The 27650-nt window shown below is 40.5% G+C and overlaps 1 protein-coding gene across 4 annotated transcripts in view; it reads left to right on the top strand.

Annotated features, from left to right (window-relative positions):
- COL4A6 (collagen type IV alpha 6 chain) overlaps positions 1-27650 on the top strand; it is a 186079-nt gene that overhangs the window by 95936 nt on the left and 62493 nt on the right. For all 4 annotated transcript variants that reach the window (XM_074962489.1, XM_074962490.1, XM_074962491.1 and 1 more), the window contains 2 exons: positions 21380-21514; positions 23423-23467. In XM_074962489.1, coding sequence (XP_074818590.1) covers positions 21380-21514; positions 23423-23467 — 180 coding nt within the window. The remainder of the gene's footprint in view (positions 1-21379; positions 21515-23422; positions 23468-27650) is intronic.

Genomic DNA, 27650 nt, shown 5'->3' on the forward strand with positions numbered 1-27650 from the left:
ATATTGTGCTGGTTTACACAACCTCTGGAGATGAGCAAAACTATCAATATTAAGAATGTACTCTTAATCTGCCTCTGTGGCAAATCTGTTTTGATGAGCTTTGAAGAGTGTGCCATATAAAGTTGGCATTCCAGTCTCAACAAAATGTATATTTACAAACTGCCTTTCAGATCAATTTTCATGTGGTACACTGTTTGATATGCTGCTGTCTCCATATAGCGAGAGCTGTTAAAAAAAATTGATCTGAAAGGACTTTTTGTGTGGAAAAGTATTCGAACCAAATGCAGTGCAAAAGCTGCATGTCACTGCAGAAATTTCAGAACTTTCTTGGAGCTTTTATGTTTAAACACAACCATAAACAGTAATTGTAAAAGATTATTTTATAAATCACTGTTTCCCTTACATAGGACTCACATATGCAAATACAACAGAGATTTTCTGCATTGTCATTGTAAAAGAATCAGATGATTCAGAACAGTAATGGAGAGACAGCATTGTACCCTTCTGCCACTCAAAAATATGATAATGGAGGAGTCAGTTCATTTGTTGATACAGCAATCACTTTGATTAACTACAGTGATCATTCATGCTGAGAATCTGGTCTCTTTTGTTTTGTTATTAATTATTTGTATTGCAGTAACACCTAGAAGTCCCAGTCATGGACCTGAACCTCGTTATTCTAAACACTGTACAGACACAGAATGCAAAGATGGTCTCTGCCCTGAAGAGTGATAGTCTGAGTACTGAGTTTCTGATTGTAGGGTAAAATGAAGCTCAGCTGGCAAAAAAATAGAGGGTTCAAGGCTGCAAAAGACAAGTTCTGTTCTGGATTTTGACCTGGCCCCTCAAAGTACTGTAATTATATGGCCTCGAATCTAAATTATATAATTTATGTAAAATGCGTGATAATTGATTTCAGTGGGGTGTTCTGTCTTAAAATCAGTGGCACAATGTGGCCTCATGATATCACCAGTCATTTAGGGAACAATCCTGTAAGGTACTGAGTACCTCAGCTCCCATTGAGGACATTTGGAATTGAGGGCACCCAGCACTTCACCAGGACCACAGGCCCTTAAAGCACTGTTGATTACTTATGCTATGACATTTATTTCACAGAACCTTACCTCATCCTTATATGGATGAGGAGATGAAAATATTCAGTGATACTTGGCAAGTATTTCTTTGGCTTCAAAAATACCATGTTCCCTAGTAAAATTCCAGTGGAATAGGGATTATAAAGACATTGTTGGCAGAAACTAGGCAATCGTGTGTGAGTTGGGAGTGATGGTAAAGCAAGATCTGTAGAAACCTGATGAACACAAATACATTCTCTGATAGCTGTTCTCATTCAGTGACATGGATAAAGAGGAGACATCCCTTTCTTTCTGGTTGTCTATGAAGATCTTTGTCTTCTTGTCTAAAGGTTGATAGACAGTTACATTTCCACCTCCCTTGGAGGAAAACCAGGCAAATATCTACTGCTTCTGTGGGCAAAACATTACTTAGCAATGTTAAAGGATGAGATTCCTGAAACCCATATAAAAGCTCCATGGGCAGCTGTTCTGTATGGGGATTGCAAAAATGAAATCCAGTGCCTTCTGCCCTCTTCCGCCTCTCTAGGGACAGGCTGTAGGGGGCAGTACAGCCTTTTTGTGACTGTTACTAAGCCTATCACTGCTCCTCCGTAACCTCCGTTCCTTGCCACTAGATTCATATGAGGATGCACCCCGCAGCCTCTCCCACTGACAACCCCCCAATGCTCTGTTTCCCTCTGGCAGATTGGGAGCTGGCACAGGGCCTAACTCCTTCGTGTGGGGTCTCTACATGGCCACTATACTGGGGCCTCCCACACATGACTACATGGATGGCTCCATGGCACAGAGGGCTTTTTGGGGGCTGTCGTACAATGAATGAATTTCACCCAACAGACACATGGAAGACAGCAGAGACATTCCTTTTCCGTTGTGTCTATCTCCTTTCTTCTTATTTTCCATCCTTATTTTCCTGTATCCCATTTTTAAAATTTCCAACAACCATTTAACCCTTTTCATTGGCATTACTTCTCTTAAGCTTCTGGCCTATATATGCGTGCAGCAGGTGACAGATTTAAGACAACACTTCTGCTGATGCTGATTCAGCCAAGCAAGGATTGCCTGCATCATCAGTAGCAAGTGCGGCAGGACTACTAAAAATACCAGGCCTGATTTCTTCTCTCACTTCCACCAGTTTTACACGTCACTGGAGTCACTTCTGGTTCATGTTGGTCTGAGTGAAAGGAAACGGAGTTCCCTCAGACTGCTTAAAACTCAATACAGTAAATGTTTATTCAGATGGCATGTCACAGGGGATATACAAAGCCATCTTCTAGATTTTCCTGCTGGCGCTTACTAAAGAAAAGGCCACCTTGAAAACTAGCCTTTTAAATGCCTGGGTCAGGAACAATTTAACCCTGTGTCTGAAGGGAGATAATTTAAGTCCATCCTATTTGTTGGCACTGGGTACCCCTGGAACTGAGGTGCTGTGTTGGATATTATATTACATACCAAAAGCATAAAAAGGATGTTGTTGAAGTGATAAAATCAAGCACTCAACAGTTAGGAAATGCCAGTATTTAAGAGTGCCTGTGCAATCTGTAATCTGCCTCTTTGTGCATATACATTGTAATAATCTTTAATTACAGTTCATTATTTGTATTACTGATTGGTATTACTGGAGCACCTAGGAGTCACAGTCATGGTCCAGAACGCCACTGAGCGAGGTGCTGAACAAACCTTGTTTGCACAGGACACCCCTGCCTTCTTCAGCACTCAGGCTAGGAGCTGCTCCATGAATGAGCTAGCTGTTCAGTGTTCCTTTTTATTCTTAGCATTCAATGTGCGACCACAGGCCTTGGGTACTGCACACCATCCAATGCTGGCTTTTTACAAATTTCTTCATGAGCTCTTCATATCTAAAACCATTAAATATCAATATTTGAAGTTTAATTTTTAAATCAAAATTCTACTTTTCAGAAATGTGTATTAATTACATGTAAAAAAAATCATTTGCAGTGATCACAGATGACTGGTACCTCTTCCCCCACCCCCATGCTTGGCCCCTGTCCCTGGTAGCAGAGCCCGGGCAGGGAGCCTGTCTCCCAGCCAGGCTCTCTGAGGCAGAAGTGGCTCCATCCCTCTCCCCATCCAGCTGCCAGGGAGAGCAGCCAAACGTGCAGGGAGAGAGGCACAGGGAGAGAAGGACAGAGTCCCTCTCCCTCCCTGCTCCTGGCAGGCCAATCTGCGGGGCACTTGACCCCACATGGCCTCCCTGTGCATCACCTCTGGCTGATGATCGTAAAACATTTTTTCTCAGTATCCATTTAAACCATATGTTGCTTCTTTTTCTCTAGGAGCGATATTCTAATAATTGTCCCCAAGGGCCTAGTTGGCAGTTCTACTTTATCAGAATATTGAGTTCTGCCAGAGGAGGAGTTCTGTATTGTTCAACAGTGACTACTCTAAAAAGGAGAAGTGATGACTGCATCCAAAGAGTCCTGTTGAGAATATGCTTTGGATCCCTGGGGTTCTTGCTAGCAAGATGTTCACAGTTCCTGAAATATTTTTTGGTGCCTAGAAATATCATCACATTGTAATGTAATGTAGTAACATACATGCTTTGGTACAACATGGTGACATGCCATTTTGACATACAAATGTCAAAATGTCTTCATATCAGAGTTCACCTTTTGAGACAAACTTATAAGGGTGGCAGCCCTATAATTCCTTCCCTCTCCCTCCCCAGTGCAGGTCTTTGTGTGGGGAATTGATTGGAGAATGTCTGGTATCCATCAAGCTTCCAGACTGACTCAAATGCAAAACAAACCCAGCATTGCCACCTGACCTGCATCCTTTAAGTGAATAGAGACAACTCATGTTTGTCATACCTGGAGCTTGAAGGTCTTGAATTACTGACTGTAGGAGTCTACTACAAACATACCATTTTTCAAGTGTGAAGCAATATGATTTTTATACATACGCTAACAATTAGATAAAGCAAGTCAAATAACTTTAAGTAACTAAAGTTATGTCACCTTTTCAAGTCTCTCTCTCTCTCTCTCTCTCTATATATATATATATAAAATTTTAAGGTAAAGTATTCTCACTTTGTGTATTCTTATGACACTCATTTAAAGGACTTTTTGAGATACTTTACATTCCACTCTTTAGATTTGGCTATTTGGAGTGTTTTACATAGCTGAGGGGTAAATTCCTACCCTTGAACATTTTTTACTACACTGAAGGAACAGTTATCTTGCTGACTGTTTGTCACAATGTTGAATCTGCTCCTTTTTTTGGAGTGATAGGTGGTTACTGTCTGTGCTATCTTTATTTTGGAAAACAGAGTGCTGGTTATTGTTCAGCTAAAGCTCCCTAGACCTATGTGCAGGACAGTTGTAATCAGGTTATCCTGTCATCATATTGAGTTTGCTGATTATCACATACTGGTGTTTGTGATCTTCTGCAGCTCTGCTTCCTTCTGTCTCATCAAGGCCTAATGAGCACAGACTGTGACAGGTAAAATCTTCCTCTAGACCTCAGATGCTCCCATACAAAGAGCCAGACTTAATCCCTGGCCTAGTGTGTAATTTAGTAATCTGCATGGTCATGGATTCCAGGGATATATGGGCAGGAAGCACAAAGCATTGTGTATAGTAGTACAGGCCTAAAGAGTCATTTAAGCCTTTGTTGTATTGTGTAGCAAGGGATTTCAGAGACAGTGAGGCCTGTCCATCAAAGATTAAGCAGACTGGAAGTGTAGTTTATACCAACAAATGAATGAAGCTTTTTGGAGTGTAAATGTCCGAGGACTTAAATGTACAATTTAAGTGATGACAAGCAACACTGGAATTAATCATTTATTCTATATACCTTAGCTAGTGGGAATTCCAGTAGGTGAACAGTTCATTAACGTCCTTTTCCTGCTTAATATGTAACACTCATTAAGAGAAATGAAAAATCCCCCCTGCCCTGACTTTGGATTGAACAGTTGTTTCTATTAAAGACAGTTCATCCTTTGCCACTGTCTGCCAGACAATCACTGACTGGCTTTGCTCTCTACCAGGCACCACAGGAAAATTCTGCCGGACCTGCTTTGTTTAACATGCCTAAAAAGTAACTGGAATCTTACCAAAAAGGGTTTGTTTGGGGGTGTCCTCCTTTGCCCCTGTTCTCCCCTCCCCCCCAACCTTTGAAAGAATGGGGCAAACAGTACCCATCTGACTTCTGAGTCTTGACTAGTATTACTTTTAAAATTATTGCAGTAGCTGGTTTTGTTTTAGCAGGTCATTGCAGGGGGAACTGTTAATGGCCACGTAGTCCTCACACCCTCCTGAGGGGTCAGGGACATGCCTGGAAATCTACTCAAACACCCTTGCTCCCACTGAAGGCAAGATTGCTGGGGAAGCTGCTAGCAGCCCAGATCTCAGAGAACCTATGGCCCTGCTACTGACTCCTGGCTGGACAGACCTGCTGAGTGGCCCTGCTTCTTAACATTTGTCTCCTTTTAACTCAGTGAGTCCTTAGGAATTGAATTAAACTCTAAAGAATGGTCTTGGTGATTAATGAGAACTTTTGTTCCACGTCAGCACTGAATGGGTGAGTACTGGCCCAGTGACTGGCACTGCTGTGTCTTTTACTTTTGATCACACACACACACACGGCTACTTCAGTACTCAGGTCTAGAGATGGACTCAAACTGCACACATGAGATCCCAAGGTGGGCTCTCTCCAATTCTAGATTTGCCTTCAAACTTTCTCAGAGTTCATGGGTTTTCAGATCTTGGGATTTGATCTGAGGCTGTTTCTACTTAGGATCAGTCACAATATATAAGTAGCTCTACTAAAAGCATAACAAAAAATGTGATGGTTATTTCATAACAGTGCCAAAAAGGAAAAGTGTTTTAAGAAAGACTGGATGATGTATGGGAAAAGATATTTCATCAATGTGTTCAAAACAGAAGGGACTTTAGAACGTACCTGCATTTTTGGAGTATCATCTTAGTCATGGCAGTTTATAGATATGAATGATCTGTGTAACAACAGAACTTAAATAGAATAGTTTGTGTTCTGAGACTATGAAGTAGAGATGGACCAAGAAAAGCATGTTGAAATCTTGATCCAGAATAGGTTAAACTGTGATTTGGATTCCAGGCTGAATCAGAACAGGAGTTCAGGTTTGGATTCAACAACTCCAGTATCTCACAACCTGTTCTCTCAAGATCTTAAGACAAATTAGAAAAATCTCATAAGATCTGATCTCAAAATTTCCTCCATCTGGAATGCTGCAGATCTCTAAAGTTCTGTTATTGTTCTGAGATTTTTGCTATTTTGAGCAGAAGTAATATGTGAGTATTGCATCTGAAATAGAACTGGTATCTTTTGGACCTGACCTGCAGCAAAAGCTTTAGAGGGGAAAAAAATAGACCCAGCCATTTGAATATGAAGTTAGAATGCTAATTGCATTCTTGAGATCAAAGTCCCTATTGTTTATATTCTAATGACTCATTAGTTTACCTCTGTGGAAGCAGAGAAGACAAATGATAACTTTTTGATGAGTCTCATTTTATCTAGTTACCACATTGTGGTATCTTAGAAACCACAGCTATTTCCTATTCTAAAAATGAGGAAAAATTGGGCTCTTTCAGATAGCACTGTATAGTTACTCTGCACAAATATTAACTTTTTAATGATAAATTCCTGCAAAACACAGCTTTTCTGTGTTATACCCTTGTTTAAATGCAAAATAAAATGCAGTTCTAAACAAAAAGAGACTAATGCCACTAGAAATAATATAATCCTAAAAGCCATAAAATTATCTAGAATTCAAAACTGCAGAAGAATAAACGTGTAATGAATAAGGATTAGGGAACACCTACAATGAATCTAAGTAACTTAAGCAAATAAATCATTCCATTTGTGTTTGCTGGTAGTACAGTGATGAGATACTTAAACCTACATAAAAAATTCAATAACATTGCCCACAAGCTGAATTCTGTTCTAGAAGGCATGCTGTGCTATATCTGAAACAGAATGAGAAGGTGGACAGCAGCATAGGAACGGCACCACTCAAATATTTATTACAGATAGTGAAGATTTTTGCATCCAATAGCATAATATGTTTTTAATTGGGGGAGCCAGATGGAATTTTTATGATGCCTCTACTAAAGTAATCCTAGAGGATGTCCCATTTAGAGAAAGTGTCATTCTGGAACCCTTGTCATGGAAGCTAAATGGTCCTTTTGCCATTTGAGGTGGCTTTTTACCTTACAATATCAATTTTTACTTGGATTACATTTAACAATTTTTTGACTATTGTCTCTGCAGAAATGCTACCATCTAACCACATTCCAGAATATCACTTCACTGTGATTCACTGCTATCCCTCTTCAGAGGTATATGTATCAACCTGCAGCTAATAATGAGTGTCTCTTGGAGTCAAACATAGGAAGTCTTTTATAGTTACTAACAATTGTAAATTTCTGAGCTATACGCCAACAAATGTCAAATTCAGACTGAAAGCTTTGGCCTTTGAGAAAGCATTTTGGCTGGTTTGGATTCTGCACAAAATCAACAGATACTTATTGGCCTCTCTTTTAAATGAGAGAGAAGCTCTTGTGTAATTAAAAAATGGATTTGATTTAAAAATAATAAAGTTTGGCAAGAGGTTAGCGTGAAGTTGGAACTATCACTGGGAATGGGCTCAGGTTCAGATATGGGTCTGAACTTTCCCAAACAAATGAACATAGCAATTGCCAGACTAGTTCAGACCAGGCCAGTATCTTGCCCACCTTGTCCAGTTGCTTCAGAGAAAGGTTCATGAAATCCTGCGGTAGGTAACTATGAAATAAGCTGCCCAAAGGGAAAGTTTCCTCCTAGCTCCTGTTAGTGGTTGGTTTCTTCCCTGAAGTACAAGGGTTTATCTTCTTGCCAAAAGTCTTGGTTCTGCATTTTTTGGTTTTTTAATCCTTAATGTTGTAACTCTGCATGTTCTTGTTCTCCACATGAATGTACAATCCTTTTTTTAATCCTACCAAACTCCTGGTCCCCAAGATATCTTGTGACAATGAGTTCCCCCAGGGTAATTTTCACGGCTTGTTTAGACTGAGAGGTTGGTTTGGCTAATTGCAGAAGTTGTTAAAACACTTCAATAAATGAAATTTCAATGGAACAACAAGATGAAGTTTCACAAAAATAGTCCTGAAATGTTTTCCTGGCTCTTTTGTGAGGCCCTTTGGAAAACCAAAGCTTTTTAGTCAAGGAAGCAGCATACATGATAACTGATGTAGTAAAGCTGACATCTACCCAACCCCTGAAATCCTCAAGCTTTTCTTCCTCTCATCCCTTACTCAGTCTCTCTTCTTTCTCCCTTCTTTGAAGCCAGGTTTGATGCAATCCTCCTCTCAAACTACATCTGCTTACACTGTTTGAGAGAAGGAGCACCCTGCCTCCCCAGGGGGAAGTTCACACTCTGTCTTCCCCATGCAGAAAAAGGGGGTTGTGTTATTTCTTTCCTTTCCCTTCATCCTACTGTCCAACCCCAACACCACTGGGTAAATTCTTTATGTGGTGCTTGTCTCTGAGTTATTGAGGGAACAACAAGGAAGCTCTCTTGTCTGTGCTCAGCACTCTGTTCCCAGGCAGAGTGAGAAAAGCACTTAAGGTGTCATACTTCGCTAGGCATTGTAGCAGCCCTTCAGCATGCATGTTTCAGGTTCAGCCTTAATGCATTCCAGGCTGTACCACAGGTCCCAGCAGCCAGGTCAGTCTTTAAGTTCACAAGGACTGAAGTGCTGCTTGAAGCTGTCCTTCCACTGACTGCTAGGCAAACTACTGGACAGGTTGATGGTGTCAGATATCATGATGATGGATGTAGCATTAACATCTAGAGAAGGGAGGAGGAAAAGATGGACAAAATAATAGGAGGCATGACATTTATAATATAATTCTCCTCTTCCCCCCAAGATCCCACACTCCCAAAGCTCGATCTTGTTCAACATGCACTACATTAATATTATACCTCTTAGACATTAAAATGTCCCCAGATGGAGAACCACATTTCTAGCTATTTCACTTATTAAATAAAATCTGACTGTACCTTGGGTGTCTTAAAAAAATTTTCTTGCCATCTTTGGCAAAAGCCATAAGCCCTGGTTATTGTGACAGAAGAATAGTATCTTATTAGAGTGATAATATGCAAGACAAAAGGGAGCACAGACACTTCCTCTGTATTAGAAACTGTATTAGTTGATTTAAAAGTTCTTTCACTTGTCACCAATTCATCTACCACTTCCTTCCCTGCTGTTTTAGGGTTCTACAGCCCACCTTTTATGAGTGTTTTAAATGCATATGGAGAAAGCCCGTTTTATGTAAAATCACTGTTTAGTACAGACCCATGCACTTTGCAGTCCAGCCTTCTCATTTGCTCGTTCTGGGTTTGAAGAGCTGTGTTCTCAGTACACAAATTAGGCTTTGACAGTAACTGCCTTTGTGGGATATGTGAAAGTTGGCATCACTGCCCCTCTGTGCCACTGTGAAAATGTAAATCTTGCCAATCTGCCAAGAAATAGCTGTACTATCTTGAAAAAGCTGGTACAGGAATGAGCACAGAGTGCCCATCCCATTACATCTGCCCTAAATTCAGATCCCCATACATTTACTAGGAAACCCTAGCTATAAGTCCTCACAACCTGTGCTAAGAAAAAAGCTTTTACGATATTTTGAACTGAAGTTCATTGTAAAAGAAGGAACTAAAGACAAGCCCAAACCAAATCCCCAGATCTGAACACAGCAAACTCTGGGGAAGTTTGGATCTGATTCTGACTTTCACATCTGGCTGAACCCTATCTGCCTTACTAGACACAGTGCTCCTTTAATAGGAGTCTTAACAACATAGCTATTTGCAAGTTTTCACTTGTTCAATGCGTTACTTAATACAACTAATTTTTTTACCAAAATCATTTAGCAACAATGAATCTTCTGTCCATGAAGAAGGGAGCCTGAAAATGCCAGCCAGAGGAGGAGGCAGAAAAAAGTTCATTGCCACTCTTGTTCATTTTAAATAGGTTTCTAGGAACGCTGTGGGATTTTTTGGTTTGTTCTCCATGGGCTGAATAATCCTAAATTCCAACTGTTGCTTCCAGTTCATGGATATTTTCCCCTCGCTGCATGCTGCGAATTGCACTTAAAATATAGGGCTTCAGCCACAAGACCAGCTTTCTCTCATCCTTTAAATAATAGAATAAAAGGAACAGGTGCAATATATGTGCCTTGAAACTTTGATAAATATCTTTGTATTCTCATTTTAGTGTACAGGAATTGGGTGGTATCCCTTTAAATAGAATGTGAGCCCTCTAGTGGTGCTCTTTGTGTTCTGCGTTTACAGAAGAGCAGGGTGTATATGTAGCTGGGCCTTGTATGCTGTAAATCAGTGGTTCTCAACCAGGGGTACATTAGGGTTACCAGCAGGAGAGTGGGGTGGGAGGAGGTATTTTTTCATGCTTTGTGTGTATATAATAAGATCTTCTACACTTTCCACAGTATGCATCCGATGAAGTGAGCTGTAGCTCACGAAAGCTCATGCTCAAATAAATTGGTTAGTCTCTAAGGTGCCACAAGTACTCCTTTTCTTATTAGGGTACACGTACCCCATGGGATACACAAAGGTCTTCCAGGGGGTACATCAACTCATCTACATATGTGCCTTGTTATACAACAGGCCATAAAAAAAGCACTAGCGAAGTCAGTACAAACTAAAATTTCATACAGACAAAATGAGAAAGTCAGCAATTTTTCAGTAACAGTGTGCTGTGACGCTTTTGTATTTTTAGGTCTGATTTTGTAAGCAAGTAGTTTTTAAGTGAGGTGACATGGGGTACCTAAGATAAATCAGACTCCTGAAAGGGGTACAGTAGTCTGGAAAGGTTGAGAGCCCCTGCCATAAATAGTAAGCCTGGTTATTTGGACTCTGCTGTGCCTGTGTGGTTCCTTCATATTACATTTGTTGTGTAAAGAGCAAAAGACACAAACTCATGGTTCCCTTCAATTTCCGGCATTTGTCAACGGGTCAGAAAAATAACATGATTAAAATATGATAAAAGTGGGAGGCCCAGTTTAATTGATCAGCTGTGATACGTAGGTTACTCTGTGGCAGGTCTGTCTTTTCACATGAAGATTTTAAAGTAAACAAAAACCTAATTAGAGGGTAAATAAGACTTCAAGAACTAGTGGGAGTACAGATAATGAGACATAAAGGAAAGGGATGGAAAACGTACCCTCTTTCTGGCAGTTTAGAATTGTGTATAATGAATCCATCACTATGTATTAATCATGAACCAAACATTTTTTAATTATGCTTTTAAATCCAGTCTCCAAAGAGCAGTCGATAGAGAGGAGTTTAAATGACCCCTCACCAGAGCTATAGCAGAACAGATAGACTAAAGTCTAGGCTTTGCTAGCCTGTGAAAGAGCAGAGAATTGTTGATACCATGGGGAGTAGTAGTTGGGAATCATACCAGCTAGAGAGAGGCCCTGCAACAGTAGCCGGTGGGGTCAGCAGATGCTACTGACCCCTTTTGTAACCCTGACCCATGTCCTGAGCCTGGAGTTAAGAAATAAAAGAGCAGTCATTTGGTAGGCCCCATGCGTCAACCTATGCAGCAGTAGCAGAATTCCTATTGCAGTGTTCTCACCTAATCGCTGAACTTGTGTACATTTTGTGTGAGTGTTGTCATGATTTGGCTCTAATGGAAGAGTAATTTTAAAAAAAACGCCTGTGGTTTTGTTTGTTTTTTACTTTATATATGCTGCTTGGGTTGCCTTTTTGTTGATCTGCAAGAACACTCCAGAAAATTGGAAATAAGCAAGTCCCCGGAGTAGCCCCTCTTTGTTAATTTTCTTTGTAAATAACTGATGCTTTTGTACTGAAAATTCAGCTTAAGACTTGTACACCTCGTGGTGACAATAAGTGCCCTTCTGTTAGGTCAGGGCAGAAAAATGTTGTGACAGCTGCTGTCCCAAGCAAATGGGTTTGGGAGCTGTGAAGGGGGTGGTTTTCTAGTTTTGTTTTTTATCTGTAATGAATGGGCACTGAAAATAGGAGGAGAGAAAATAAGAATTAAGGGATTGTAAGATCTCAGAAACCTTTTGTTTCCCTGTGCACTTTTGGGAAAAGTGCTCAGTTCCCAAAATAAAATAAAAATGGGTTTTCAATCAGTTAGACCCCCATAAGCTGTGATCTTGCTGTAAGAATTCATAATTTAGTCCACCCTCTGAATTTCAATTTTATTTCTTTTAGGACATTAATGAATGTAACATAAGGGCCAGACATTCATGAAGTGTGGACAGTTCTCACCCACAGATAACACCTATTGTTTTTACATGCAGTTGTCACAATTGTTCACATGGTAGACTTGTGCATGCACAATTTCTGATGCCTGAATAGTTACTAATGTGTGTCAGTAGTCAATTTGCGTGTTCCATCACAGTAACTGTACTCAAATTGAGTGTGCTATTGCAAACACCAATATGCACCTAGCTCTGGGCTCCCTTAAAAAAAAAAAAAGGGGGGGGGGGAAGTCCTTAAATGCATCATCTTCCTTTTGCAATAGCAAAACTTTCTTCCTCAGTCAAAGATGAAAGCATGTAAAAATAAAATATATCAGCTTTTAAAAATATTTTCTTGAGCGATACAGCTACTTTAGGGGAGTGATTTTCTAACACTGGCTGCATAGTTACTATGAGGTTTACACCTTGGTGTGAGCATAATAGGGAAGGAAAGGAGTCCAAGTTTTATCTGTGACATAGCCCGAAAGATATTGAGATGTCAGGCTAGCTGGGTGGTCATGACCACTTGGTCTAAATAAACAGAAAGAGAGAAGAGTGGATATACTAGAAGACTCAGGGTAACAGCCCATCCTGTATTTTTAGGGATGTCACTTATTTGGTATCTCATCTCCTGTGAACCATATAACATAAAGAGCTGCTGATCAAGTGAAAAGTATGATTTTGAGCTATAACCATGCAGAGGATCAGTCAGTGTGATACACGTATGTTACTTTGTTTTTTTAAAAACAAGTTTTGTCCCATATATTTCATATTTATGTCTTTGAAATGCAGGTTCATTGACTGCTTCCAGTAGTAAATCATACAGCTTCTTTGTGAAACCCTGTTGACTTTATTTAAACTTTCCATTTTTCAAAAATGAAACCATGAAAAATTGTTCCTATTTTTGTCAAATTTTCTGCAACATTTATGGTATTTTGATTGAATACTTTAAAAGAAAACTTATCAAAATGTTGCTTTGTTTTCCAAAAACAAGGGTTCGGTAACATCATTTGCTCCATGGGACAACAAATCATTTAAAAAAATAAAGATTGCAATTTTCCATCATTGTGCAAAATATTTGATCCTTAGAAGGTAGAAAGCTCTTGTGGCTCACTTTTTAAAGATTGCCATGTGAACACACCAAGTATCGCTTTACATGAACATAGGGTTTATAAGGTGAATCATGAAATTAAATAATTTATTGTAATATGGAAAAAAATTATCTAAAGAAAAATATAGATGTGCAAGAAAAAAAAGCCCATGAGCCTCCTGGCTGGTGTTGAGAGGATGAGGTGGTTTAGCAGTCCAGGATTTTTTTTATCTCTTAGCCATAATTTTTGTTCCTGTGTATAACTTTTATTACTTGTTTTAAGATCAGTGGAGGTGTTTAGCTAATGGAAGTTGTGGGGAGGAATGTGGTGAACTATGTGGCAGGAATGTGGAAGCCATTTTTGCACCTGTATTTCACTGAGTTTTTAGAGGAGGAATTGAAGACTAACTTATCCCATTAAAAGTACAAAGGGATTTTCCGTAGGGAGAATATAATTCCCCAAGGCAGAATTTGCCCAGGACACTGCAGGTCTGACCCCTAATTTTTGGAAGGGTTTTTAATTGGTGGTGGTTGTTGGTATAATGATGACTGTAATACTTAGAGGCCCAAGTTGAGATCACAGACCTGTTGTGCTAGGCACTGTGCATGTAGTAAGAGAAGTCACTGCTCCAAAGAGCTTACAGTACAGACAAGGGGTGGGGGGAGAGGAGGAAGCAGAGGAGCAGGGAGTGGAAGTGACTTGCCCACTGCCACACAGCAGGTCAGTAGGAGAGCTGGGAATAAAATCTATGCTGCCTCCCAGTGAGAACAAATCATATTCATGACCACAAGCAGACAGGGGCTCTGTATTTACATCTCATCCATCCAACGGTAGCATCGGCAGTAGCACGGCTGATCACTCGGTATAGCATTGGTTCAGTGGCTTGAAGCTGGATCCTGCAAGGTGAGAAATGTCTTCCACTACTGTTGACCAAAGTAGGAGCTGAGGGCACTAGGCACCTCTAAAGATCAGGTATATGATGAAATTGCCCATTCAGCACCAGTACTTCCTGCACTGCAGTCCTTGGATTATCCTGGAAAGTTTCAGGACTCATCCTGTTTAGCTTATACAGTAAATTATAACATTTATTTTTAGGGCCAATTTTTTTTAAAGGGCCTTCAGTTTTCCTCCTATGGTCAATTGTGGGTGCAGCATTTTGTGCACAAGTTTAGACTTCTAAGTACCTGTCTCTGGAGTGCATCACTGGCACCAGCAATTATTTTGCATCAGTAAAACTACACCTACGTTTGTTTGTGGAAGAAAAAGTGCACACACTGGCTAGAGTGAGGCCCCTTTAAAAATGTGGCCACTGAAGTCCCCTCCAATCCAGGGCCCTTGCAGTTCTGTACAACAAATAACACAGTGCCATAATTAATTGCCTTGCTAAGATCAGAGGTCATGCCAGGGAAAACAGCACTCCCCGTCTAAATAATGCAGTCCCCAGTTCAGGAAAGCATTAACACACATGCTTAACTTTAAACATGTGCTTACATCCCATTGACTGTTTAATCCATTGAGTCTTAATTTTAATTAGAAAATAACAGTAATACCTAGCACTTTACATTTTCTGTACTTACCCAGGCACTTGCTCTGTTTTACGTCTCATGGAGTCCTGTTGACTTTGTCAAGCAAGTATTTATATTATTTTGTGCCAGCGAACTCAAGGAACAGTTTTCATAGCACTGTCAGGTGCATGATCCTGCTCCAGACCTTGATTAGAGAAAACAGTAAACAAATTGACTCTTCTCCTTCCACCAAACAAAAGCATTGGGAAAATGTATGTTTGGAATTCATGGAGCTATGTGGAGCCGCCCCAGTCCAGTGGGTGGAAATTTCTGTGGGATATTAAAGTGGTCAAAAGGGGCAGGGACAATAGACTAATGGTGACTTCTTTGTTTGCATGGTAGTAAATTCCTTACTGAGGCACAATCATCGCCCATCATGTTGGCCTTTCAAACTGACAGTCCAGGAGACAGGTGAATTGAAATGAGAGCCAAGGGGGGCCCCACATTTGATATAATGATTTCCATTTCAAAAGGCACTGTGATCAAAATGTCTTTTCAGGCAGTTTTGTGTTGTTTCCTTCCATGATGTGGTGCTTCAAAGGGAATATGTTGGCCCCATCACTCACACACTTTTCAGTCTTGGTTACTGCAAGCAGATACCAGAGCAAAAACATTAGCAACTGGATGAAAAGTTTGAACCGCTTGTTTTTGCATTTTTAGCTGTTTGCAACAATTAAATATAAAACTGTGTTTAAATCACATTGAGTTTGTGGCACAAATGGACAAAATCCAGGAAATGCCAAAAGAAATGCAATGTTCTGTCATGAAGTTATGCCATTTGCTTGGTTCCTACCACAGTGACATCACTCCAAGAACACAGCCATCCTAATCGAGAGGTGGTTGGGTAATAAAAAACAGATACACAAATACATTTGTGAATGAAAGCTCATGTTGTGGTTCACTATCATTCACAAGGTTGAGTTTTTTACCTATTTGGAAGTATCCAAACAAGTATTGGGTAGTCATGAAAATGTTCACAAGTCGCAAAAGTTTCAGAGGTTTTAGCACAAGTCCTTATTCATCCAAAAATCCATACTTGGCAGGTGTTGTTTGATATCCATTATTAAAAAATCTATTTATTAAAAAAAATTGTCATCCAGTCAAGAATTAGAAACAATACCACATGGCATAGGTGTGCAATGGGGACCTGATCCTGATTGGGGGTCCTAGAGGGTACTATAATATAAATATTGAGCAATAATGATGATTAAAAACAGAGGGCTCTGTTGATCTGCTAAAGTTACTGTTGAATGTGACTTAAAGTTTCTCTTCGGCCTTGTCTTCGCTCCTAAAAAAGATGTGGGGTTTCTTACTTCAGGGACTAATGTGCATGAACTATGCCGAAGTATTCAGAGGAGCAGCCGTGTTAGTCTGTATCCGCAAAAAGAACAGGAGGACTTGTGGCACCTTAGAGACTAAAAACACAACGAAGACAAGGCACCTTAGTTTTCCTGAGGTTGGGGTAAACTCTCTTAGATCAACCCAAGAGGGAGCGGGGTGAAGAGCTGACCGTATGATAGTTCATGTGCAATAAGATAACCCACAGTAAAAAAAATGCCAGGTTTCAGAGTAACAGCCGTGTTAGTCTGTATTCGCAAAAAGAAAAGGAGGACTTGTGGCACCTTAGAGACTAACAAATTTATTTGAGCATAAGCTTTCTAATGCATCCGATGAAGTGAGCTGTAGCTCACGAAAGCTTATGCTCAAATAAATTGTTTAGTCTCTAAGGTGCCACTAGTACTCCTTTTCTTTTTAGTAAAAAATGCATCTTTTTTAGCAGTGAAGACAAGACATATGTTTCAGCATGGAATACACTGTTTCCATCCTCACAGACTTCAAAGGAAGCAAGGGGAATTCATGAGAGCCTGTTTATCATAGTCTAATCACATTACTGGAGAGATTAGAGGCACTTCGCTGTGTCTTTGTGAGTTTAGTGACATGCCAGACCCATCTTCAAGTGCTATTAAAATCTTCCTTGTGGGATGTTAAGTAAATAGGAAATATTTTACTCATTAGGATTAGAACACAGAGAACCCGTTGAATTCCCTCATCAAAGTGAAGGAGTACTTGTGGCACCTTAGAGACTAACCAATTTATTTGAGCATAAGCTTTCGTGAGCTACAGCATCCGATGAAGTGAGCGATGAAGTGAGCTGTAGCTCACAAAAGCTTATGCTCAAATAAATTGATTAGTCTCTAAGGTGCCAAAAGTACTCCTTTTCTTTTTGCGAATACAGACTAACACGGCTGTTACTCTGAAACCTCATCAAAGTGACTCAGACGGAGACAAGACTTGCATAAGGGTCCATGCTGCCTCCACTGGACACATTTATCAAATTGGATATCTCAGAAAATATATTTGTTTAAACTGTAATTTCATATCAGTTCACGAGTTGTACGTTTAGGGGTAGAATTCCACACTTGTGTAATGATGTGAAGAGTTACACCAAGCGAGGGCATCACAGAAATGTTTGAAGAAACCTTGATTTCCTTAGCATTGTTGTATCTGAGTTAATAGATGACCGCTTGATTGTAGAGGTGATGTGCCCGTTTTCAGCATATATTTCAGCGGTGTTGCCTTTACATCATCATCTGGCCTTCAGTTCAGAGCATGCCATTGATATTTGCCTCCGATTGAAAATGAGGTCATAAGAGAGAGACTGCAAAGTCTTTTCAGATCACAGTCCACCCCCTTGTAAATGTTACAATTCCCAGATAGAAAAGGTAGAAAATATTAAACAGATGGTACACTTGACCTCAGCCAAAAGACCAAGAAGAAGCAATTGCAACACAAGGGTGAGGGTCTGAAACTGTAAAAAAAAAAAAAAAAAAAAACTGTCCCTGTAATGAAGGTTTCAGAGTAATGAAGAAAGATCATGGGGTATGTGGTAAGATGATCCATCTAGGATGGGAAAGGAAACTGGAAGGCTTAAAAAAATGGATAAAAAACTATTTTTAAAATCCCAGATTAAAAACAGGTTAAAATTACAAACAAATATGTATTTAAAATGAACCACAAAACCTTTTTCCTGCCAAGGCCTGGGGTCAGGGTTCCTTGTGCCTCCAGCAACAGCTCCTGAGAATGGTACTCAGTAGGGAGCTGCATTCCTTACTTTGTTCCAGGGAGTTAGTAATGTTAACAGCACTTGCAAGGGAAACACAGAATCTGAACACAGGTCCTAGAAGGTAAGTAAAAGAGGAAGTGGTTTAATTTTTTAAAAAAATTTCAAACTATATATTTTTAAATGTAGAGCCAAATTGTTTGCTGAAATAACTCTGTTTAATTTAGTTGAGTTCTGACAGCTGATAATATGGCCCTAAATGTCTACACATGTAAAAAGTGCAAATGATACGGGGTTTAAAACTGGTATTTATCTCTTTTGGATTAACACTGAATTGCCTGACTAGATACTACAAAATGTTAACACGAATCTCTGTTTTTGAGTATACGGTTGCCAGGATTATTTTATCAGGACTGCCAATTTAATGCAAAAAGTTCCCATGTCCATTCACTCACCTGGTTGAACTGGCCATCCAATCTTTTATAATCATCTTTGTATGAGTGACATTAACAAGTGTTTTCTTAACAAGTATCCTCTAATGCCAGCAGTTTAAATGGGAATATTTTACTCTCAACCAGTTGTGCTTTTACCTGCCTTCAGCAGATTTGTTTTCTGGGCATGAATTGAAGAGGGACAACACCTGCAGAAAGTTCATATTTCATTGTTGACACTTGTGAGGCACTAGCATCAATGTGTGTGTCCCTTTTTGACTGAGAAAAAGAGAATTGCAAAGAGAATGGACTATGCTTATCAATATAGAAGAACCTTGTCCTATATGATCAGCCTATGTTGTTCTTACATGCAGCTTTGCAAAATTGTCAAGCCCTTAGCGAGTTCCAGACTTGATTTAAAAGTTTACTTCAAATTACCGGACCAGCATGTGAATTATCTTGTTGATTTCATTTACTAATATTCATTGTAGCTAGAACTAAAGCATGTTTTCTTTTATTTTAAATGTTGTTCCAAATGGAAAACAATACTAGTTAATGAAAGGAGATTGTCTTTAACCTTATTTTTGTGAATATTTTGTGTCCTTGCATGACAGGCACTCTCCACTTTTTTAAAACAGTCGTTAGATTTGGGAAAAGGTAACACGTACTACAGAATGTTGATACACATCTTCAGTCTTCTGCAAGTAACATCAGAACACCTGCAGTAAGCTCTATAAGCAGTTACAGATAAATGTATTCAGATTTGGTGCTTAATTTGTGCCAGAGCCTGGCAGGACTGAGCCCTGGCACCTCTGGGCTTGGCAGTTCATAGCCCTGGCACCTCTGTTCGCTGCATCAGTTATGAATGTAAAAAAATTGCTTGAGCCCAGCACCTAATTGCTTGAGCCCCGGGAACCTCTTTCATTACAAATTAAGCACTGGTCAGATTACACACACTCTTACAAGGCAGCTCTGCATAACTCAGCCTTCGTTGTGATTTCTGTGGTGATACCAGAACAATAAAAGATGTTAAACTGTATTTGTCTCTGCCGTTTTAGAACAGTTTGCCATCTTCTGGTAATGTTTAGTTACTGCATTATTTCCCCTTCTAATGGAGCCATTGTGGAGCTCTGGTTGCACAAATTGTGCCTGAACACAGATCATAAATATCATGTATTGTGTACACCCTCCAATTGCCACCAGAGTAACACTTTCTTTTCAACTGTAAATCGGTTTTCAAAAATGCTGCGTGTTCTTGAGAATTAAGTTGAAAAGCTTGTTGGCTCCTACAAAATAACATTATCTGGATGAGAAAGAGGAAATGGACAAATATGTTTTACTTTTATAATATTATTTTGTAGTGACTCCTACATATATCTCACTTAATCATTTCCCTGCCATTGCAGGGGCCTTGAGCATTGGTGCCCCTTGCAGCTCCGTCCCTCCTATTCTCTGCCTGTGGCACATCATAGTTTAGTCTCCTGTGGGCTGTCATACACTGGACTTCTTTTTGGCTGTTGGATTTAACGTGCAGGCGCTGGCTGGTGTTGGTGGCATATGACATACAGGAGGTCAGATTGGATGATTTGGTGGTCCCTTCTGGCCATGAACTCTATAACTCAAATATGCTGTTGTGGCTGCATAAGCAATTTTGCTCTGAACCCTTTTTTCCAGTCTAATTTGTAGATGTGATCTGAGCCAGAGTTTGGGCAGATGAGCTTCAGTGTGGGAAGCAACTTTTTAAAAAAAATTGTTTAACTTGTATCAGCACAAAAAATACACATAGGGCTTCAACATGCAAAGAGCTGCACACTTTGGCCCCAGCCAGCAAAGCGGTTATGCACATGCTTAACTTTGTCTCATTATTTCCTTGTGCTCCCTCATGTATCTGTCTGTATCTAGCTGTTGTCTCTTGTCTTATGCTTAGATTGTAAGATCTTTGGGGGCAGGGACCATCTTTTTGTTCTGTGTTTGTACAGCACCTTGCACGATGGGGTCCTAGTCCCCTTGAATTAAATGGAGTGACTCCTACTTTACAGTGGAGTATTTGAACAAAGAATTGGGCCAGTAGTATTTATCAGATTGGTCAGCTGCAAGATCAGAGTTCAGGATTCTGCATTTCCCCTGCAGGAGATAATGATATTGTAGCTGTCTAAAGCTTTTGCAGGACAAACATTGTGCTCTGTGTTTTCTTTCTATATAAACCCTACAGAAGGTGAACACTTCCCTGGAAAACGGTATTCATGGCTTTTCTCTTCCTAAAGTTAGTCAGGATAGGAACAATGATGGTGCATAAGGGCTAGGGGGGCATGGCCTAAAATCCACGTATTGTCTACCAAGCAACAGGAGAGGACATTGGAGTCCCCACTGATCTTGAGCCAAGTATGGTGATAGCCTAACATAAATGTGTTTTCTGAGTGCAAGGCTTCTGATTGCATGTGACCCATGCAAGACTAGCCATTGTATTGCATTTCCTGGCTTCCCTCTGTTGTGTTTGACACCAAAACGTTTGATACAGACGTTTTGTACTTATCATTAAAGCTTGGAACTGGAGGGGTCAACCTCATCTAGAAGTAATAAACCTAATTTCAAATGCCATTCGCCTCCATTGTTCCTACAGCTTGATGAATTGCCAGAAATCCTCCTGGAAAAGTAGGGGTGTCTTATTATTTGTGTAATTCACTCTTTATGCTTCATTCTACATTGTCTGAAATACCTCTGATGAGTATTATAACCAAGAATGTACAGAGGAACCTTCAGAGATCTTTCCTGATCTGCCTACAGTCTCTGGCCAGTGTTGTTATATTTGAGACATGCAGGGCATTTGTGAAGCATGGAAAATTTGACTTACCTCTTACTGTAACCCTTTCAGGGTCGACCGGGATCTATTGGGAACCAAGGACCTATAGGTGTTCCAGGATTTGCTGGGCCAGAAGGTTTGGCAGGGCCAAAAGGTGAGAGAGGGGCAGTGGGCTCTCCAGGATCAGCTGGACTGAAAGGAGATAAGGTAGGTTCAATAAGTGTTTTCCTCTTTTTCCCTGCAGTAGATGTGATCACAGCAGCTCTTTATGAGTGAATAAAAATAGTACTGGACTATCTCACTGCTGTTAAGTTTGAGAAACATCTCCAGAGGAACCACTGTGTTTAGTCTGAGGGTGACAATCTTGGTCGCTGAATTATACAGCGTAGTATATACAGTCCAGCCTGTCACCTTCTGTTGGCTGATTCACAGTAAAATGGGCTTCAACATTGCATGTGGAGTCTTTTGCTTTACATAACCATCAGAATGTATTTTGCGCTGACATAAGTCACAAGAAGAGATGAAAGAAGGGTGGGGCATTACTAGGATACCTCTAGAGGGAAATCTAACAGCCTTACCTGTTTCTGACAGTCAGATCCTCCCAAAGTTAAGTGAGTGATCATCATGTTGGGAGGTGAAATTCTTTGTTGGAAAGTGCAAAGTAATGCACAATGAGGGAATAATATATAAATTACTTCTGCATCTTATTAGGTTCTAAATTAACTGTAACAACATCGTAAAAAGACTGGAACATTACTGAACTCAGTGAAAACATCTTCTCAAAGGGCAGCAGTGGCCAAAATAGCAAACACAATTATGAGCTGTATAAGGAATGGAATGGAACATAATACAGAAGATATTATAATGCCATTAGTGATCAGTTCTGTCACCCCACCTCAAAAGGGACACAGCAGAAATAGAGGGCTTTCAGAGACAGGTGATGAGAATGAAACAAGACATGAAACAATGAAACAAATGAAACAAACCCTCATATTAAGAGAGATTAAAAAGATTGGGACTGTTTACCTTAGAGAGGAAATGAGTAAGGATTCAGAATAATGACAGGTGTAGAGAAAACAGAGAGGGCACGGCTATTCAGCCTTTCTCCTAAGACAAGAATAAGGGAACATTCGGTGAAACTGAAAAGCAAAACATTCAAAACTGAGCAGAGGATATACGCCACCCCCCTTCCCACAGTGCACAAGTATCCTGTGGAACTCATTGCTCCAAGGTGTTGCTGAGTCTGAGGTAGGCAGGATTCAAAACAAGGGTAAAAAGAACATCCAGAATTATAACAATAAGGTCTAAAAATAATAATCAAGAGTTCTGGAAGAGAGAAACTCTCCTGCTTTAGGGCAGAAGCCAGCCTCTGACTATCAAGGATTAGGAAGAACCTTTCCCTGGGGGACACTTATCCTGGAGCTGCCTGCTTTGCACCTTCCATTGAAGCAGCAAATATTGGCCACTATTGAACCACTTATCCGCTCCGGGATAGCTGCTGCTATCATAGACATTTTCTTTTACTATGGAGGTACATGCAACATCCAGCAGCTCTAACAGGTTGGCAGAGACAAGACATTATTCAGTTGGAACAGATGCAGGAGTAATGTAAATTAATATAATATTAATTTTATAACATTAAATATTAATGCATATTTCTCAGCTGGCAACATCTGAGAATAATGGTATAGGCTGGTTCAGACAAAATTGCAGATCCAATTGTAACATTTCTTGAAACATTTGTGAGGCCAGGATTTAATCTCTATCGAAAGCCATGTATTATTAGCATCACACTGTGCCCCAGAGGTGCAATAACAATTTGTGTTTCACTTTTAAAATACTGAGTGAAAACATTTTGGGGGAATTAATTTAGCAGCCTGTCTGCTGAGCATCCTCAGTTCCAAGCTCATTGACTGCAATGAAAATGAAGGAGCCTGTGTGCCTAGTATGAGATGTTCTACTCCTTTTACTGAGGATATCTGATCATCTACCCTCACAAGATGTAGAATACAAGAGTTACCTGGGTGATATATGATACATATAAAGAATAAAATGCATGTGACTGACGCACAGGATTGTCCAAGTAAAGTATTACTTGTGTCCTCTTTCCTTTAGGGTCCAATGGGAGTGCCTGGATTTCAAGGCATCAATGGGATTCCGGTGAGTTTTTGTGTGTAAATATATAAATATAAGGCAATTGCATTTGAGCACAGAGACAGCATCCCAGCATGCGCAAGGACACAATGCCAGGCTCGTCCCAAACCTTTTCTATAATATTTATTATTATAATTTTAATGTAATTATTTTACCACTTTATCTGCTGTCTGGGGTAAAAGAGGAGGGTTGATTAGAGTCTATAGGGGCTCCATGTCATTTGTAAGGGACTCGGATATCTTGATGGTAAGTATCAGATAAATGGACATTTGCAAGGGATACATCCATGTTGTATAAGAACGAGAACTGAGTCTGAGGCATGTTTGCACCTATAATTCAGCCTCACCAATGTTCGAAGGTGTTCACATCCAACATTTTAGTTCAGAACTATTTCTAGTAAACTCTTGTTGCGAGTGAAACTGCTAAATAGGAGTTGAGAGACCCTACAGAGATTCTTTGCTTCCCACCACCTGGGGCTAATTAGTTCTAATTTGGATCTGGGCTGGTCAGAACATTTTGCCAATAAAACAGGAAAGAGGCAGCTACAGCGTTTTCCAGATAATAGAGCTAAATACAAACTCTCCCCAGCTTATCCATTTTATTTGCTTTCTTTTTCTTTAGAACTTTGACAGAGAATTTGAACATTTTTTGTCAAAAAATTGTTTTCTGTCAAAAACTGAATTTTCATAATAAATTCAAAATCCTGAATATTTTTATTTGCTCCACTCTGTTTTCTTGCAGCTCTTCTTGTATAGATGTCTTTCAGATGCCTTCCTTATTGGTTCTGGTTTTGTGGTTTGTTTTTTTTTTAATGATGCAGACTACCCCCTTCTATTCTTTTCTCTCTCTACATTATTTGGTTCACTTTGCATTTTTTCCCTTTCTGTAGTCTAATTCTCTTCTGTTCTTTGCTGATTTTTTTCCATTTTCTGTGTCCTTCTTTCTTCTCCACCTTGTGTGTTCTCCCTCGCTCTCTTTTCTAGAATTGATTAAATACTCAAAAAACTGACAGTTTCTGAAAATGTTTGTTGGAAATGTGCAATCGGGACCATGTGGGCAAGCTGTACTCTGCTCTCTCCTGTTCCACCCAAGTTCCTCTCCCTGCTTTCAGCAATTTCTTTCTTTTCTCCTTCCCCTGCTCATCTTTTGCCTGCTTTCTGTTCTCTTTTGCTCCCTTTCCACTGCGGTTTTTTTTTTCTTTTTCCACCAGCCAATCCTCAAACTGTAACGAGACTGAGCTGTTCCCATAATATTGAATATAATTGAACACATTGTGGGAACAAGCTGTTCTCAGGGTGTTTTTTCAAATAAGGCTCTGGGGAGTGGGAATTCCCAACATGGAAGAGGGCGATACTGTCGTGGAGAGTGCTAGGAAGCTGGCAGCTACAGACATTCCAAGCAAAGACTAGGGGAGTTAGACAAAGGGGATTTGAAACCTCATGCCTGTCTGGATCTGATCTGTTTTCTTTACAGCATGCTGCAGGTGGATGAGTGGGAGGAGGCTGATTTTGCTCATTGTGAACACAGATTATTCAAGAGTATGGCCCTTCTTCCTCTGAACTCAACTGGATTGGAGCCATCTTCCCCTTACAGATGCAGAGAAGGGGCAGTGGAAATTTTAAAAGCAGTGCATTTTGTTTTCATTCTTGCTGCTGAGATAAATGGCTCCTTTTCATGGTGAAAATAGAGAATCCTGCTACTTGGAAAAATATGTATAGTTCTCCAGTATTATTGTAATCGCATTTCAGGATAGGGAAAAGCTTAGACTTGTTGTGAAATACATATCTACAGTCATTATCTAGGGTGTGTGTGTGTGTGAAAATACATTGCTCTGCCTGCACAAGAGTTAACACCGTAACTGCTGTTCTGATTATGGTGTGTGGGCGTGAGGGTATGTGTTTTATCAGTACTCCCGAGGTTTGCTCAAAGGGGACTCCTAATGGTGACCCTGTGGGAAGTGGTGGCCAGCTGAGGTCACCTGTGAGATGTTGATAGCTGGTAAATCATGGTGTTGCAGTTGGGCTGATGTATCCCTTTGATCTAGTACATACAGCAATAGCATGTGTTTATTAATTGTTAGCCTTAGACAGATTGTAGAAAAGGCTTTTAAGTCCTCCTCTCTACTGTATATGTTTAGTTTTTCCCATGGGGATTAGATTCAAACACATCCCTGGCAAAGGTTTGGAAATAGAGAGAGAAGATTTATATGGTTTTAGCTGAGTATACAGGACTCTAAAAGGAAATGTTTCTACAAGTCGTGAGTCATTGCCTGTGCCAGGAAACACAGACCTGGGCAGCAAGAGACTATATTTTGATCTTGGCGCTGATCAGAATGGTCCCTTTGCTCTAATGCTAAATGAAGCTGCTTATTAAATTAGTTTTGGTTCACTCTTGTTTGCATCTGTTTCCCTCTTCTTTTAAATATTTGTTGAGCTCTCCCGTTGAGATAGCCTTTGCACGAAGTCTGTCTGTCTAGAAAGCACGCTCTTCAGAGTCACGGTGTTAGGGTAGAGAGAGAGAGAGAGAAAGCAGGGCTCTAGTGCAGGGGTGGCCAACCTGAGCCTGAGAAGGAGCCAGAATTTACCAGTGTACATTGCCAAAGAGCCACAGTAATAGGTCAGCAGTCCCCCATCAGCTTCCCTGCCCCCAGCGCCTCCCACCCACTGGCAGCCACCCCGATCGTGGGGTGCAGGAGGCTCTGGGAGGGGGGAGGAGCAAGGGCCTGTGGCAGAGCCAGGGGTTGAGCAGTGAGCACCCCCTGGCATGCTGGAAAGTTGGCACCTGTAGCTCCAGCCCCGGAGTCGGTGCCTATACAAGGAGCCACATATTAGCTTCTGAAGAGCCGCATGTGGCTCCGGAGCCACAGGTTGACCACCCCCGCTCTAGTGGGACAAGTCACTTTGGAGGAACCAGTTCCCTTTTCTACTTCCCAGGGAACCTTTTCCTTTATGAGCGCCCCCCCCACCCCCACACTCTGTGTTAGCATGAGCCTGCGAATCATCCACCCTGCCATGCCATAATTACAGACCGTAAAGTTCTCCTGACTTAGTCTGTTGTGGTACCTGTTGTTCCTTTTGTGCTGAGCTGGCAAAGCATGTGATAGCCGGAATTAGAGAAGGAGAAAGCAATGAAAACAATTAGTCACAATTTTTCAGGCCAGACGAGCTCTGTTGATCAGTGGAGAAAAGATCTCATTTAAGGCTAGATCCTGGGAGATGCTGGGTAACTGCACCACTCAGTGAAGTTAGAGAGTTGTGGTTGCATCTCTCAAGATCAGGCCCTTACGACAGGATGTCACAAATTAACTAAGAATACAGATTAGCCAGAAGGTAGGGAATCCTAGGCTTTTCACAGTCTGAAGGGAATGTATAATGTATGTGTGTGATGCTTTTTCAGAAGAGGCTTTAACTATCTAACATGTGGACGTTATGGAGACTGTTGCTGCTATTTAAATTCCAAGCGCCAAGTGCTAACACCTTGGTATTGTGTCACTGCCTGTCATTTAAATACACTTCACTCTACTTGTGCTAGTTCCATTGCACTGTCCCTTTTCTGTAGGGAGAAGGAAGGCATTAAACCAGTACTACACCAGTGCCTGGTCCCGCTACACATGGCCAGATTCTGCCCTGAATTACGTCTGTACTACCCCATTGCTTCAAGTCAGTGAAGCTAGTCCAGGTTTATGATGGAGTGAAAGAGATCAGAATCTGGCTCATCCAGTACAGAAGGTGTTATTAGGATGCTATGATAGAAATGAAAAGATAGCATGTGGGGTCAACGTGCAACAATCTTTGCTGGTAAACTTACAAAAGCCCTTCCTGTCCCCACAAAAGCAATGTGTCCCATGGGATATTTGCTGTATGAACCAATAGCATGTGTTGGGTCTGAAAATAAGAGCAGTCATGACCCAGTGTTTGTATTTCATTACAGAGTAGCACGTTGACATTAGGTATGTTACAGCCAAGCCGAAGATAAGCAAATTAACAGTGATTAGAGTGTTTTATTTTTTTAAAGATTCTTTTGTGGGGAGCATGATATTGTGGTATGAACGGTGGTCTGGGACCTTGTCTGCACACAAACTTTTGCATGGTTTAATTAAACTGGTTTAGGTATAGAGGTACAAAACCCTGTGTGGACACTCTTATTTCCATTTAGCGTAGCCCTGTTCCTTTTTGGCTTAAGCGAAACC

This window comes from Natator depressus, chromosome 9 (assembly GCF_965152275.1).
Source record: "Natator depressus isolate rNatDep1 chromosome 9, rNatDep2.hap1, whole genome shotgun sequence".
Taxonomy (NCBI): domain Eukaryota; kingdom Metazoa; phylum Chordata; order Testudines; family Cheloniidae; genus Natator; species Natator depressus.